The sequence below is a fragment of the Notothenia coriiceps genome, unplaced genomic scaffold, assembly GCF_000735185.1.
Source record: "Notothenia coriiceps isolate Sejong01 unplaced genomic scaffold, NC01 NC01_scaffold00024115, whole genome shotgun sequence".
NCBI lineage: Eukaryota > Metazoa > Chordata > Actinopteri > Perciformes > Nototheniidae > Notothenia > Notothenia coriiceps.
Window position 1 is genome coordinate 13,719 of NW_011356816.1, and position 15,053 is coordinate 28,771.

Below are 15,053 nucleotides of genomic sequence, written 5' to 3' on the forward strand. Positions count from 1 at the left end.
GCTGTCAATAATATCACACCTGTAAGGAGAGGGAGACAGTTTGGGAACATAAAGACAAGGAGAAAAGAAGGTTTTGGTTTGACATCTTCAGGGGTTGAAGGACATTGAGAAGTCTACTTGTCTTTATTGAAAGGAGGATTTTATTTCTAAAGATGGAGATGTTAGATTGGACAAAAAATAGATCTTGCATCGCATGCTCTTTGGAAAAAATCTTAAGGAACAACACAAAAACTCTAAAGTTCATTCACACTCATGCTGCTGTTTGATCCGAAGCATTGTTCACGTCATCAGGACTTCTCTTGGTTCTTGTTCTCACACTCTCCTGTGATGTGAGGCTTTGACTTCTTTGTAACAGGAAGCTGGAAAATGTGCGATTAATTCAGTACAAGTTGTACCTCGTCTCTGGTACGTAAATGTCTTCCACCTTAAAGTGTCACAGACCTTTAGACTCTTGACGTCATACTGATGATGTAATGTTTTAATGTTTTAATACTCCCACAGGGCCGAGCTGCTCAGGCTGAGTCCGTCTCCCTTCAGCGTTCCTCCCTGGTCTCCTCGCAGGTATTTTCTGTTCTTCCCCCGGATGGCGAGGCGGCCGTGCTCCAGCAGCTCCACAGTGAAATCCTCAGGAACTTCGCCGTCTGAACACACCAGCCCGGAGCTGTTCACGTACCAGAACCGACCGTCCACTCCTGCAGGTTTGAACACAAGAACCAGTGAATGAGAGTGGAGCAACAGAATCAGTCTGTCTTTATCTTATTCAATTTGACATGTGCATAGTTAACTTGTTTCTCCATTTACTTGCACATTGGGTGACTTGCACCATTGTCTTACACTATTTTATTTCTATTTTTCCCTTCACGTCTACTGTACTTCTTCCTTTACTACTTCTATTTTTTGTAGGAGCCTTGGATGTAAGACTTTCATTGCCAAAACTAGGCTATAGTAGCTATTATGCATTTCAAAATAAAGCCTTTGAATCTTTGAGAAACACCTTATTTACCTAAGGGGGAAAGTTGGATTTTATATCAGTTGCTCCGTTTTAGAATAACATGAAATGTGTAAAAAATATGCACATTGCATTACCATAACATTACATATGTAAAAATGCTTAAAAAACAGATTAAAGCTCTTAATATACAGTCTAACGATCAAAAGTTCCAGTTAACACAGGGTGGGTTATTGCAATGGTAATTTTGCAGGTGAAGTATTCCTTTAATCCTCATGTTGAGTGTGTGCCCCCTGACCTCTGATGTGGTACGCCCCGTTGCTGAACTGCAGGCTGAAGATGTCGTAGACGGACCGGCTACCGTCCAGCAGGTTGGAGTTCTTGTGGTGACAGATGAAGCCGTTCTCTCCTCTCAGGATCAGCATCGGCCTGTTGATCAGTTTCAACGTCAGTTGCTCGTCCTCGCCTGTCAGAAGATGAGGGGAAAGTAATGGGTAAACTAAATATTGCAAACTTACTTTTCCGTTGTTTAATTCTGTACGTATTCCACAAAGTCTGGAGATTACTGATTCCAAAACATCCCCCTTAGTTAAGAAAGTGCCATAAAAAGTTACTTATTTTTCCGGTGCAGCAGTTAAAAATCCAACTCGTAGCAACAGATCACATCAATTTTTATGGCACAGAATACAAAGTTATTCTCAAAATGTCTTAATTTTCACAAGACAACTTACAAATGTTCTTATTACAACATCATTTTCACATCAGAGCAGCCAGAGAGAGGATTGGTGAAGAGTTGTAATGTTTATTAAAAACGTCTCTCACCTATGGAGTCACTGACAGCCAGCAGCTGGCCGTTCTTCTTGGTGCAGATGTATTTCCCATTGTTAGCTTTTAGTGCCACCTTGTGGCCGAGCCACTCCACTGAAAACATGCTGGTAGCTGACCTGCACATCACAGGACATTTTTGTAATGCTTTAACAGAAAATATTTTTGGTTTGTAAAAAAAAGTGTAAAGCAACTAGTAAGATTAAAGAAAAAAACTACATCAGTGGTCGGTTTTCAACATTTCCACACAAAACAACTCACCTAAAACGGCGCAGGTCTTCCATATTTAATTCAGATTATTTACTCTATTTAAAGAAAATATTTGCTTTTTTAAAATTATTCTATATTCATGTTATTTTTACTAATTTTTATATAATTTGTTCATGTTTATTGTATTTTTCCTCTACTCTATATTTTAGTTTTCTTGATTTTAAATTTGTATTTTTTACTTTGAATTAGGGTTATGGGTTTGTTTATGTTCTGAACCAACCTATGGAACCAACACACCAAAGCAGTCACTCACACTTCAGTGGCTGAGCTCTGGATGCCTCCGTGGGCCACCAGGTCCCAGTAGTTCCCATGGCTGGTGCAGAACGTGCACTTCCTGGTTTCTTTGTCGATCTCCATCTGAAACGTCTCCATGTCCGTCTCGTCCTCCTGATTGGCTGCAAGGCTTACTCCTGAGAGGGGCAGAGGAAGAATGTGCTGTCAAAATTAAATATCATTAAAGCTTGAGAAGTCTGGAGCAATCCATCATAGCTGCTCACAATTGTTTGCTCAATTGTTTTGCCATGTTGTATTCCTATATGTGGATTTACTGTTGTGATAGGGGAGGCGTGTGGCGCAGTGGACTAGTGCGTTGGTGTTCGGATCAGGGGAGCACAGGTTCAAACCCCACTGCAGTCAGCATGTCGTTGTGTCCCTGGGCAAGACACTTCACCCCAAATTGCTCCTGTGGGGATTGCCCACACTATTGAGTAAGTCCAACAAGTGACATGTGATAATCCACAGAAAAGGTTGTTCACTCATAGATGCATGCTTTCCCTGCGTGGTGATACAGTTCACGGTGTAGTTCGGTCGAAAGAAAAATAGATATGAAACTGCTCACAACTACATCTATGGATTATCCTGAGTAAACGAGTCATGGTTTTAATACATTGCTGTCAAGTTGAGTGCAATATAGTTTTGTTACTTTGAAGAGAAGGCAAACATGGCCTTTATCTCCTACACTCGGCAACTAACAACAAAACAATGTGAATTTAAAATTGCCCAATAGGTTTTGATTTTGGGGTACTGTCTCTTTAAGGCAGCCTTAGTATGTGTGTTCACAAAAGTCTTTCTTTTTGTTCTGAATAGGGGTTATTGTGTGCATGAAATTAACAAATTCCTCTAAAAAATCTCCTCTTTTTCTTTCTTTGTGAGATCTCAGTGGCAAGCCGAAAACCAACAAAGTCATTTTGGGAAAACAGCGACATAGCGGCTTGCTAATCAGGCTGCATTGTTATGTTGAGTTTGGCCCAGCATGAAAGAGTTGCTAATCACATTTGATCCTGGGATGTAAGGTTATTTTTAAGTGATGCCTTTAAACTAAACTGAACCCCTGATCTGACTTTTCAAGTATAGCCAACATGAGGGTAAATACATTTCCACTGATTGGGGTTCATTCATGCACAGAAAATATAACTGTAAATAAAGTTAATTCACTAAATGTGGCTTTGCAGGAAATATTCCAGCAACAAGCTATCACATAGTAAATGTTCTTACAGTAATTTGCTATCAACACCTTTTGATTGCCTAACGCTTAAACCACTGAGAAACCAATCATTTTAGCATTTTCTTTGCTAACACGTCAGATAATAACACAAGAAGAACACAGCACAGTGACATCACTTCCTTTGAGCTTTGATTGTCAATTCAGTATCCAGGTTCAGGAGACAGCTTTATTATTAAAGGGGCCCATTTAAGCTCATTTTCAGGTTCATATTTGTATGTAGTGTCTCTACTCTGACATGTCTCCTTGCTTTAATGTTTAAAAACCTCTTTATTTTTCTCATACTGCCTGTGCTGCAGCACCTCTTTTCACCCTCTGTCTGAAACCAGAGCCCAGTCTGCTCTGATTGGTTAGCTGGTCGACTCTGTTGTGATTGGTCAACTGTTTAGAGATGTCCCACCCCTTAGCCTATCAAGTACAATATGTTTGAACGCTAGCCAATAGAAGCGTTACATAGTGATGTCACTATGTTATGGAAGTCCAATCAAGGTGTTTATTTTGTGTTATATTATAAGATTTGAGTCACAGAGATACTAAGCAGATATTTAGAGATACAAAACCGGTGAGCTTTGAGAACCCCGAAGGCTGTTTGCCAAAACAGAACTCCGTCCTCAAAGAGTCCTTTAGACATGTGTATACAAACCTATACCATCTTTTGCTTGGGAAAAATATATAAACCATATCAGTTTATACTAAAACAATCGTAAATCAATGGTAAAAAAGTAGTACGTTCGGTTTGCACAAGTGGAGCAAGTTATTTTACCCTCCCATTTTGTAAATATTTAACAGACACAAACTGATGTTGATGTTAAGCTATCTGTTAATGGTTAATGTATAAATATATAGTTATCTATTCTACAAGTCATGACATATAATGTGATTTAAAGGATTTCAAGTTTTTTTAAAGGAATTTTTGATCAAGTAGTAGTAATTAGTAATGCTTGTTTTTTTGCGTTTGAGTGATTTTTTCAGCAAGACATATTATTATAATAAGACATTATAAATATTTGATACAACTTTTCTAGTAACTTGTCCAACACTGCCGGTGGATACTCACACACTCACCCACCCACACACACACAGAAGCACGGTATCTTTAACAGCAGGGCAAACTGCACCACTGGGACACACACAAAGAAGTCAAAACACGGGGCATCCAGCCTCCAGAACGCCTGCCTGCTGGGGAGCAGTTAGACAAAAGCAAAAAAATAACCCAGAGCCATTTCCTCCGGAAACTCCACTGTTATTATCCCAGCGTCTTCACGGAAATAAATGTCCGTTTCTGCGGGGGAGGACCATGCAGGTGGGATGGAGGAGCACCTCCCCCTTTGAAGCCTAAAAGGGCCCGCTACGGTAAATCACACACACACACACACACACACACACACACACACACACACACACACACACACACACACACACACACACACACACACACACACACACACAAACATATACACAACACACACACACACACACACACACACACACGCTGAAGGACACTCGCTGTTATTGAGTTTGTGAACACTAAACAGACAGCGAACCTTTTTTTTCCCATTTGTTCTTAAACTTTGCTTATTTTGTTGCTAGTTTACTCCCACAGTATGTGACTAAAGTCAACATATTAAATACGATAAGAAGACAGGAACAGATCATTGGCTATGAGTAAGAAAGCAGAATTCAAAATCATATATCCAATTATCTTAGTATCATGAATCACTTTTACCCTCACACAATATTTATAAAAACCCTATAAATGCATCAAAATATCCTAGAAGCAACACCAAAATCAGACATGAATCCAAAGCCACGGTTACTTTTTACTGTTTAATGACTGACAAAAAGTACTTTAATGCCTAAATAAATCTGAATAATTTAAATACAATTGACTTGCTTGCCTAATCGTCCGGTGTAGTCTGATATGAATCCTTCCATCTTAAACATTTGACAACATGTTTAATTGAATTGACTTGACACACATTATTTAAACTGACATTAAAGGGACGTTTAATGGCATTGGCAATGTACAATATGATTGTACAACAAGACACTTTATGTGGTCAATTAAGACGTTTGAAAACTCTGCAGTACGTACCGTTCGTAAACACTCTTAATGACTCGGTTAAATCTCTCCACTACAAACTGCTTTTTGACTTGGACAAGACATCTGATATCCTTTTTGTAAGCGGAGCTGCCTGTGTGCAAAATGTGTGTGGAACAACATTTAAAATAACACACACATAAACTGGAAATCAGATCTTCACATGCATGCCTAAAGACACTTATAAAGGAATACTGTATCACAGAAAACTAGAGCTATTTAATTATTAAAAAGCGACAAAAAGAGCAAAAAGTCTGGATCCATGTCTGATCCCGACGGTATTTAAAGGAGATTTTGACGCATTTATATGTTTTTTTAGAAACTAGCATTAAAAAGAATAAAGATAAGTATTTACACCAAATTAAGTTCTCTTTTTCTTACATTAAACCACACGCACATATAAAACACACTGCAGAAAGGGAGAAAAGATCCATCAGGAGCCGACAGACACACATAAAGCATACTGTTATTGTTATATTACTATCACTATTATCACTACTGTATGAGTCCTATCCCACGCATCATTAGCTCCCTGTGGCCCCCGGGGGCCGCGTCACTGTCTGCTGTTGACGCCTGTCGATACCCAACCAGATGTTTTTTTTACCCCCACCCCCTTCAACCTCTTATTCTGGGATGGCGTCTGTGCAAGGTTCACCGTGGCAACCGTGGAATGGTGCTTTAGAAGCCATTACAGCGGTCGTCTGATGACACTCAAATAGCTATCATTACACCTCCTCCAAGGAGACACCGAAGGGGGAGGAAGGGTGAGGAAGAGAGGTGGAGAAGATGAAGAGCGAGGAGGGGGAGGAAAGAGAGAAAAAAAGGGGAAACAGGTGACCGGTGGGAGACGGGTTAAGGGTGTAAGGGAGACAGGAGGGGAGAATGGGCAAATGACACAGGCAGGCAGGGATGGGAATCCACGTTATGGAAGGTGAAGGGAAGAAGGGATGAGAGGGAAAAGGGAGTGACTGAGGGAGAGAACGGGGAATTCAAAATGACCGTTCTGAGTTAACAGCCTCCGGCCTTTTTCTACCCTATTAACTTCTATTCTGCCATTACTTGGGACTGCGGGGGGCTGCATCGTACCCCACAGTGCCCCCCTCCCAACACACATGAATATACGCAGCCCTTTCCACGGTCTTCCTCACTTTCCTCTACCCTCCTTTTTCCACTTTAAGTCATTCTCCCACCCTTTTTCCTCTCTCTTGTCTTCAGTTCAGTTTCAGAGGTCACCTATAGATTCATCTTTGAGTCGGATGGTTGTCTTTGTTGTTGCAAACAGCAAGCCGAAACAAGCTGTTTTCTGCTGCTGCCTTGTTTGACTTTACTTCCTCTCGTCCCAGACACATTATGCATCTGTTTCACAAACAGTCCACTCGTTTAAAGCACAATTTTGTACTTAACACTGGGAGTATGCATTACATGGCAACCTGTTAGTCGGTCTTGAATATCTATGGAAACAGGTTATGCTTTAAGGTCACCATTTGTGCAAAACCCATGTCTGAAATAATTGGAGAATTAGACTAACAGGAAATATGAGTATTTTTAAACTGTTTGGTTATATTTCAGGTGGAAATATATGGTGGAAAAAGGTACAAAAAGTTGCACATAAATATGTTTATTGAAAACACAGAAGACCATGGATCTAACTTGTTAACCCAGTCGTATCCGACCACAACAATACTCACATTATGCCATTTTTGTAAGAAACAAATAATTTAAAAAGACATGTTTTCACTTTCTTATTGTTACATTTTTCTACATGCAAGGGGTTGAGCTCAAGTGAAAATAAGTCTGAGGATGCTGCTACTCTAAAAGCTTTTAAAAAATCACCAAGCAAAAGAAGAAGGACATGATTCAATGCAATACACACACATTCCTGTTTCCCACATTAAAGGTGTAAAAAAGTGTTTTAAAAAAATATCAAACATGTTCTGTATCCACTTTTTCCAACCAATTTCTCCTCCTTCCCTCATCAGCACACTTCCATTTGTTAACATTTCTTCCTACATCTCTTCTAGTTATATTGGAGGACATCTGAAGGAGAATATTGAACTAAAAACATCCTGGATAAATTATTTTAACGTATAATGTCCAAGAAAAGCAGCAAAATATTCCTACAATTCAGACAGGTGGCATCAGCGTGAGAATTGAGAAATGAAATGCACTTTGACATTTTGTGCCATTTCATAAACATTGTAATAATGTAATTTAGAAACTTTATAATCAATTTAAGAACAACAATCCAAAACACAGGTTTTAACAGCTGATTTCTACTTTTTATACATGAAACAGCTCCTTGTCCTGGCATGCTCACACTTGTAATCCCCGAAGTCTCCACTGAGAGGCGGTGTCAGCCTTCTTCTTCGGCTCCTTTATGAGAACCTTGCCTATATATTTTTTGGAGGTTAAAAAAAGGGAGAGAAGATTGATGCTTGGTGTGTCAGTGTTGGTGCCTGTGTGACTGCATAGCGTAGGAGGGAATGACTTTAGTGCTATTTAAAATGGCTGCTTTTAATGTCTCCTGGTTTTTTTCGGTGGGACTTTGTAGAAACTGAAAGGCGTCATCAACACGTGTAGCGTTATCAACTGTAAAACATCAGGGCAATTCAAACAAGAGAGGAAGAAGAGGAGAAGGGGGGTTTATTTCTGCATGTTTCAATCATTTCAGAGTGCTTCACGAACATGCAATGCAGGCTGCACAACAGGAGCAGGTTTGAGCCACACTTTTAGAGCCTGAATGTGTGAATGTGGGTTATACCTCACTGCTAAGCATGCATTTCTCATGTGCTTTTAATCCCATTGGTTTTCTTGCATGCTGATTTGATTATGATCAGGGCAACGCTTGAAGAGGCTGTAGCGCTGCTCCCCATGTGCTCCTTGCACCGCTACAGTTCACTGTATTACCCTCGCATTTTCTTTAAATGTGTCTGAAATGAGGCTTTGAAACAGTCCGGATTAACTGATGTATCGCGTTTCTAAAAACAAACCGCCTGTGAATCATTCATTAATTCACGTTTGGCTATTACAGTGCGGGTTTGTGTTTTATGGGCAAAGCAGCTCCTTCCTGTGTGGTACGAAAGAGTTAATAACAACGGGCTAAACGTGATGAGTGAGGGGGACTCTGTGAAAAGGAGCGAGCCAATCCGCGTCAAGATTAACACCTTGAGCGCCTGTGATTGGCCCAGAGCCCGGTGGTTGTTGTTTGGAACTCAGAACCCACGTGGGGGCTGGAACCAACATCTGAGTTTTTATTGGCTGACATTCTACGGTGAAGTCCCGCCCCTAGAGAGTCTCGCTGTGTGATTGGCTGAGCTGCCGCAATAATCTCCACCGCCCTTCTTCGCCTTGTTTTTCCGTCTGAGTTGCCGCCGTCGTCGCTTCACATCTATCAGGAGGCGCTCAAACTCACAACTGACATATCGTAGCGATTTTATTCTTAGCGAATAATACGAATAAACACAACATTACTAGATATAATGTTCAACTCAGCGGTGAGGAGTTCCCCGGTATTTCCTTTTAGCGCCAATTTCTGCAAGACATTTGCTCTGCTTGTCTCTGTTTCTTCATTCTCTCTAATGCAACACACACACACACGCACGCACACAGACACACACGCACACATACTTCATGTCCATGTTCATATGTGCAGTTTTGCTATGACAGGACCATTAACCTTTAATGAATTAATTATATTACTAAAGATTAACAGGCAAGGGAGCTTAATCAAATTTGGTGTGTGAGAGTATAGCCTATGGCCCCTATCTATCTATCTATCTATCTATCTATATCTATCTATCTATCTATCTATCTATCTATCTTATCTATCTATCTATCTGTGCATTTGTTATACTAAAACACTGTAAATGTTTAATTGCTGTTAATATAAAGTGCTTGCTTTTTTAAAATTGTTTTGCAGCTGAGATGAACCACTGTATCAAACAATGTTGTAGTGTTGAAATCTACCCGAGAAGAAGAAGAAGAAGAAGAAGAAGAAGAAGAAGAAGAAGAAGAAGAAGAAGAAGAAGAAGAAGAAGAAGAAGAAGGAGGTGTGACAGAATGAACAATGAAAACCAGCTGCATGTAAGCGGTAGGAAAACAACATTTACTTCAGTTGCAACGTTTCCTTGCCTGATTCTGTAAAAAATATATAATGGATTTATCAATTGGCATAATATCATACATTTACTTTAGGTTTAAACTCAACCGGGTGTATGGAAGTTAATATGTCCAGTTAGGTACAATCAGTTCATACTCCAGTGTATAAATATTAAGGCATCCAGGCGATATATGACACTCATAAAGACACTTTACACTTGTTGAATTAGGAAATATAGTGATCCTCAGTGCCAGAAATGTGCAGCATGTTCTCTTGATTAAGGGGAAAATGTTCTTATAGCTTTGTTGAATTGATAAGGTGTCTTTAGAAAACACTGTCAGCGTTGAAAATGCATGCACACTTCCGATATGTTTCAAAGAAGTCAAGTAAAACTGGACTCCATTTGTGGATTCTTCATCTTCATTCAGCGTTAAAATTAAACCAAAAAAATAGCTATACTCTGCTGTTAGCCCTCTGTACGTCTTTGCCCTTTTCTCCATAAATTGCCGGAATAATATTTCACTGTTTTGCCAAAAATATATAATGTTACAGCTCCTTGCTAGCCCTGTCTGCTCTGTGATACTGTGGATGTTTATCAGACTTGTTTTTTTACTTTACTGCAGACATGGAAGTTCAGAAAAAACACGAGAGCAGCCAAAAAGCCATGTAACAGCTGCAGAGATGGGAATGACTTCTCCAAGATTTGATCAAGAAACATTGAGTTATCACACCGAATAGAGGGCCTATTTGTTTTTGCACAGGCTTGTTAAATCTTCTTACTGCATCCTGAACCTGGGTCGTTCTCTCTTTTTGCTGAACCACTGTGTTGAATCTGTGTCTTCTTCCCAGGCACATCTATCCTCCATGGGCCTCAGAGACCAGCTTCAGGGGCTCTTTTTGGGGGGATTTCTGCCTCCAGAACATCCCTTACTCCTGTCCTCCTCCTCCTCTTGAATTGTTGAATAATGCTGCTGAACTGGGCTCAGATTGAATCTCCTGTCCGTTCGGTTTCACCTCAGAGTCGAGATCAGTCGGCTTTCCCTTCGCCTCATCCTCTGCCGGCGCCTTGCTGCGGATTTAGCTTTCCTCTGATCCAGCAGCAGCAGGACCGGCGGCCCTCGCTGTGTGACGGCTGCAGGAGGGGAGTCGGGCCAGCGGGGAAGTGGGATACCCCCAAGTGTGCGCTCTGCAATTGTTGTCCTGGCGATACTGGCCGTAGTGCTGGTTGCCAGGGAGATGGCGGTTTGCTTGTCTGACCCGTTCCCCCTCGTGCTGTCACCGGCGTTATTGATGCACGCCGCTACTTGGCTTTGTGGGAGTGCAGGAGGGAGGTCGGAGAGGACAACGGTTAATGAGTTCAGGAGGAACAGGGACTCTCCCTGCTCTCTCTGTTTCCTCATCACCACCTCTCTCTTTTCTTCCCCCCCCCTCTCTTCCTCCCCCCTTCATTTCTCATGGGTGTCTGTCTTGTGCGAGTGTGCATTAAGAATGTGGGTCTCTCATGATCCATCATGGCAAATGCACTTTCCCTCTCCTTCAAAACACACCAAAAAACCCTGGGAAACACACACACACACACACACACACACACACACACACACACACGCACACACACGCACACACACGCACACACACACGCACACACGCACACACGCACGCACGCACGCACACACACACACACACACACACAGATGCTCACAAAGTTAAACGGCATACAGACGGTGCACTCACAAAAACATGTTCTCCTACACCTTTACTCGAAAAGCGTAACTGACTCATTCGCAACCGCTCCTTTCCCGCTCACTTATACTTATACACACACACACACACACACACACACACACACACACACACACACACACACACACACACACACACACACACACACACACATGCTGCCCTGCTGTTGTGCCTGAAGGTAGGAGAGCTAGCAAGATTAATAATGACCCCTGACTCCCCGTAGACAGACCCAAATATACACAGTTTGGAGAGAGAGGGAGAAAGAGCGAAGGCAAAGCGAGTGAAGGGAGGAACAAGGTGAGGCCAAATGGTGACTAAAAATACACAGTTTAGACACAAAGAGAGAGAGGAAACGTATACAGTTTAGAGAGTGATCGGGATGACGAACGGGAGGCCAAACATGCGGAATCTGGCGAGAGGAGTTGTGGATGGAGGTGGAGAGATGATGTCAACATTAATTGGGCTTTATTACATTTTTTCTGTGTGCTGACACCTTAAAACTAGCAAGTCTTTTTTTCTTCAAAGGTCAGGATGTGTGCTATGGGGAAGGTTTAGGTTTATCTTCTCTAAAGTAAGGGGACCTGCTAGTGGAGCACGCTCATCAACGGGGGGGGGGCAGACCCTTCACGCGATAGCAGAGCGCACAGGTACAGGAGGGGTAGTTAATCGATCGCAGATGGCGTCGTGCTCGCGGACGGATAAACAAAGATTAAACCTAAATGGGTCGCGAAATATACTTTGGCGGACGTTAATATATGTGTGGGAAACCCTGCCATTTCTACGCCGTCCTATGAGATCACATTGATTCATTATAGTTAAATTAGGGTGTTAATTATCAACAACCCCAGATGAGCCTTGTATCCAGTTGTTATGCTAAGCTAAGCAAACAAGCGGCTAGCCATAGCTTCATATTTAACACACAGATTGGCATATTCTCATTTTTTTTAAAACAATGTCATTAATCTGTTTTTTGTTTTAATGTTCCCAGACGACTTCTGAATAATCCTATAATTTAATTGAATTCGGCACTAGCTGAGAGCGCTAGGTTAGACGCAAATTGTTTTCACGCGTAACCCGTGTTTTCTACAAAAGCTTAGCCTGAACGTGGCCTAAAGAGAGTGACGGCAAGAGCATTTGCTTTGACAGCGTGTTACTACCTCTCACTTTCTTACGCTTAGGCGCTCTCCGAGAGTTTTTTCAGCTGTCTCCTCCTCTCTCTTACACACACACACACACACACACACACACACACACACACACACACACACACACACACACACACACACACATGCTTGTGCACAGACACGCACAAAAAAATCAGATACCAGCGGCATTATGCAGAAAAAAACAGGCGATACACACACACACACACAAACACACACACATGCACAGAAGCAGCGGCATGGATTAATGTGTTTGGCTCAACTATTTCATTTATTACTGTCGAAGGTCTTTTATGATGAGGGCATTTTTCAGGTTGCTAACCATTATTCCCTCTAAGCCTGAGGCTCATCAAAGGACTGTGTGTGTGTTTGTGTATTTGTGTGTGTGAGTGTGTGAGAGAGATTTACCCAGCCTTATGGTTATGGTTATGGTCTAACCAAGTAGTCAGATTTTTTTCTTTCTATTCTTCGGGGGATTCACTTTGCCATTTCTGACTGTACTTAATGCTCCCACCCCATTTGTCAACACAAGCCTAAGCACCTCGAAGGCCTGTTTGTTTTGCAATGAAAGGGTTTTTTTCTTGCACCTCTATCATACCTTGAAATATTGCTGAGTGTGCTGTATCCATCAACACACCGAAAGTGTCCAAGAGAGGGTAAAAAAAAGAGGGAAAGCGAGTAAAGAGAGAGAACACGCCACTCCTCTCTCTTCCCCCCCCCCAGTGTATTAAGATGTGTTTACACAGTACTCGGATCATCTACGGCACAAATTAGATGCACATACAGATATAAACTCAAACCAGATGCGTTGCTTCTGATCTGAATAATGGTTGGTGTTCGGTTCGGTTTTCATGTGCGGGACTTTGCCGTCGCCTCGAGAGTAAATTAATGAATTGGTTTATTCTTGGTTTTCATTGTTTGCAGAGGGACATTTGTTTTCTGGCCAGTGGGCTCGTATGTGACAGTAATGCAATAATTCATTGAAATAATGTTGGGTGCTGGAGCCCGTCATCATCATCAGTAGCTTGCCTTCCACGTCTGCATCATCATGCCATACAAATATAAGATTAAAAGTGTAATTGGCTCAACTTTTTTTATGGTTAGAAGCCTGAAAGGAAGTCTGTGGTTAACACAAGCCTAAGAGATGTTCATGTTTTGTTCTCCGACATAAGATACGTCAATGATTATCTCGCTCGTGAATGTCCGAAAGCAAGTGACTAAAAGAGACTTCAAAACATCATCATGCTGACGCGAGTCCACCTTTAGCTTAGCAGTGGTCGGCTAACTGCACTCACAACACACACACAACAATTATCATAGCACTTGCAAAGGGTAAAACGCAACCCAAACAGCACTGCCATGCAAATAGCCTCTTGGTGCAGTTGTGCTATTTGCACATATTTCAAGTAGGTTATATGCATTCATTTGGCTCAAAATTGGCCTTATTATCAAATGCACATTGAGGTATATACTGTAACAAGACACGTGAGGACATGTCGATTTTCAGGACTGCTTTGAAATATAGTAACAAAATAATGAATCAATGGAAAACCAGGAACATTTCCAGAAAGGTTGACATCTTGGCAATAAAAGAGTCCTTAGTATGTGGCTTAAATGTGAGTCCAACACACACAAAAGATTGAAAAAAAAAAAATCTTTCCTGCTTTAATTTACCGGATGAAAGGCATTTCGAGTCAAAGCTCAGCCACAGAGATTAGACAAAATCGTACTTCAGGGAAAGCTGTTAACATTTGGAGAAATACAAAATGTACCACAGATTTCAATCAACCTCTCAAACCTCCTCCGACACCGGGTCAACCCAAGCTGTACAGTGTGAGGAACACAAAGCTGGCATTCAGGCCGGCCATTCACAAGCAGTCTATTACCAAGGCCACCGCACAAAGATGCAGTCGGTGTAAGGAGCAAAAAACCTGGAGCCCTGAGCAATGAAGATATAAGATGATCTAATGAGCTGCCTTCGTTTTTCTCTTACAGGTGTCATGAGAGTCAGCTCATGGACTCTCTGTATGGCTTTAGACCGCTGAGGAATACAGCGGTGCAGGAATGATTCTTAAAACCTGGAAATGAGTTAGCATCTCAACACTTTTGGTTTCCTCGTATAAAAGTCTATGGGTTTTTAGTAAAAAACCTGAAATAAGGGCTGTGGAAAACACAAGCTTTAGCTAGTATTATATTGTTATCATATGACGTAAAAATATGTCAGTAAACACCACTGGTAATCGTCCCAAGCTTCTATATGCCATAAAAATGGCGGTCGCTATCAAGTGGCTAAATGTCATAGCCAAACATTAGCCGCCTTTAGCTTAGCGGTGGTGATGTTAGCTTTTTAGTTTTGGTGATTGCATTTAAGCTTCGGAAATGAGAATGATAAAAGTGGTGTTCAT

General features: G+C 41.4%; 1 protein-coding gene across 1 annotated transcript; it reads right to left on the reverse strand.

The window, feature by feature from the left end:
* Positions 1-144: 144 nt before the first annotated feature.
* On the reverse strand, positions 145-6,727 carry LOC104954879 (fascin-2). Its single transcript, XM_010782079.1, has 5 exons — positions 6,706-6,727; positions 2,298-2,454; positions 1,772-1,893; positions 1,248-1,415; positions 145-692 (listed from the first exon to the last, which is right to left on the reverse strand). Exons 1-5 carry the CDS (start codon positions 6,725-6,727, stop codon positions 487-489), a joined length of 675 nt encoding a protein of 224 aa, XP_010780381.1. The 3' UTR covers positions 145-486.
* Between the last annotated feature and the right edge of the window lie 8,326 nt (positions 6,728-15,053).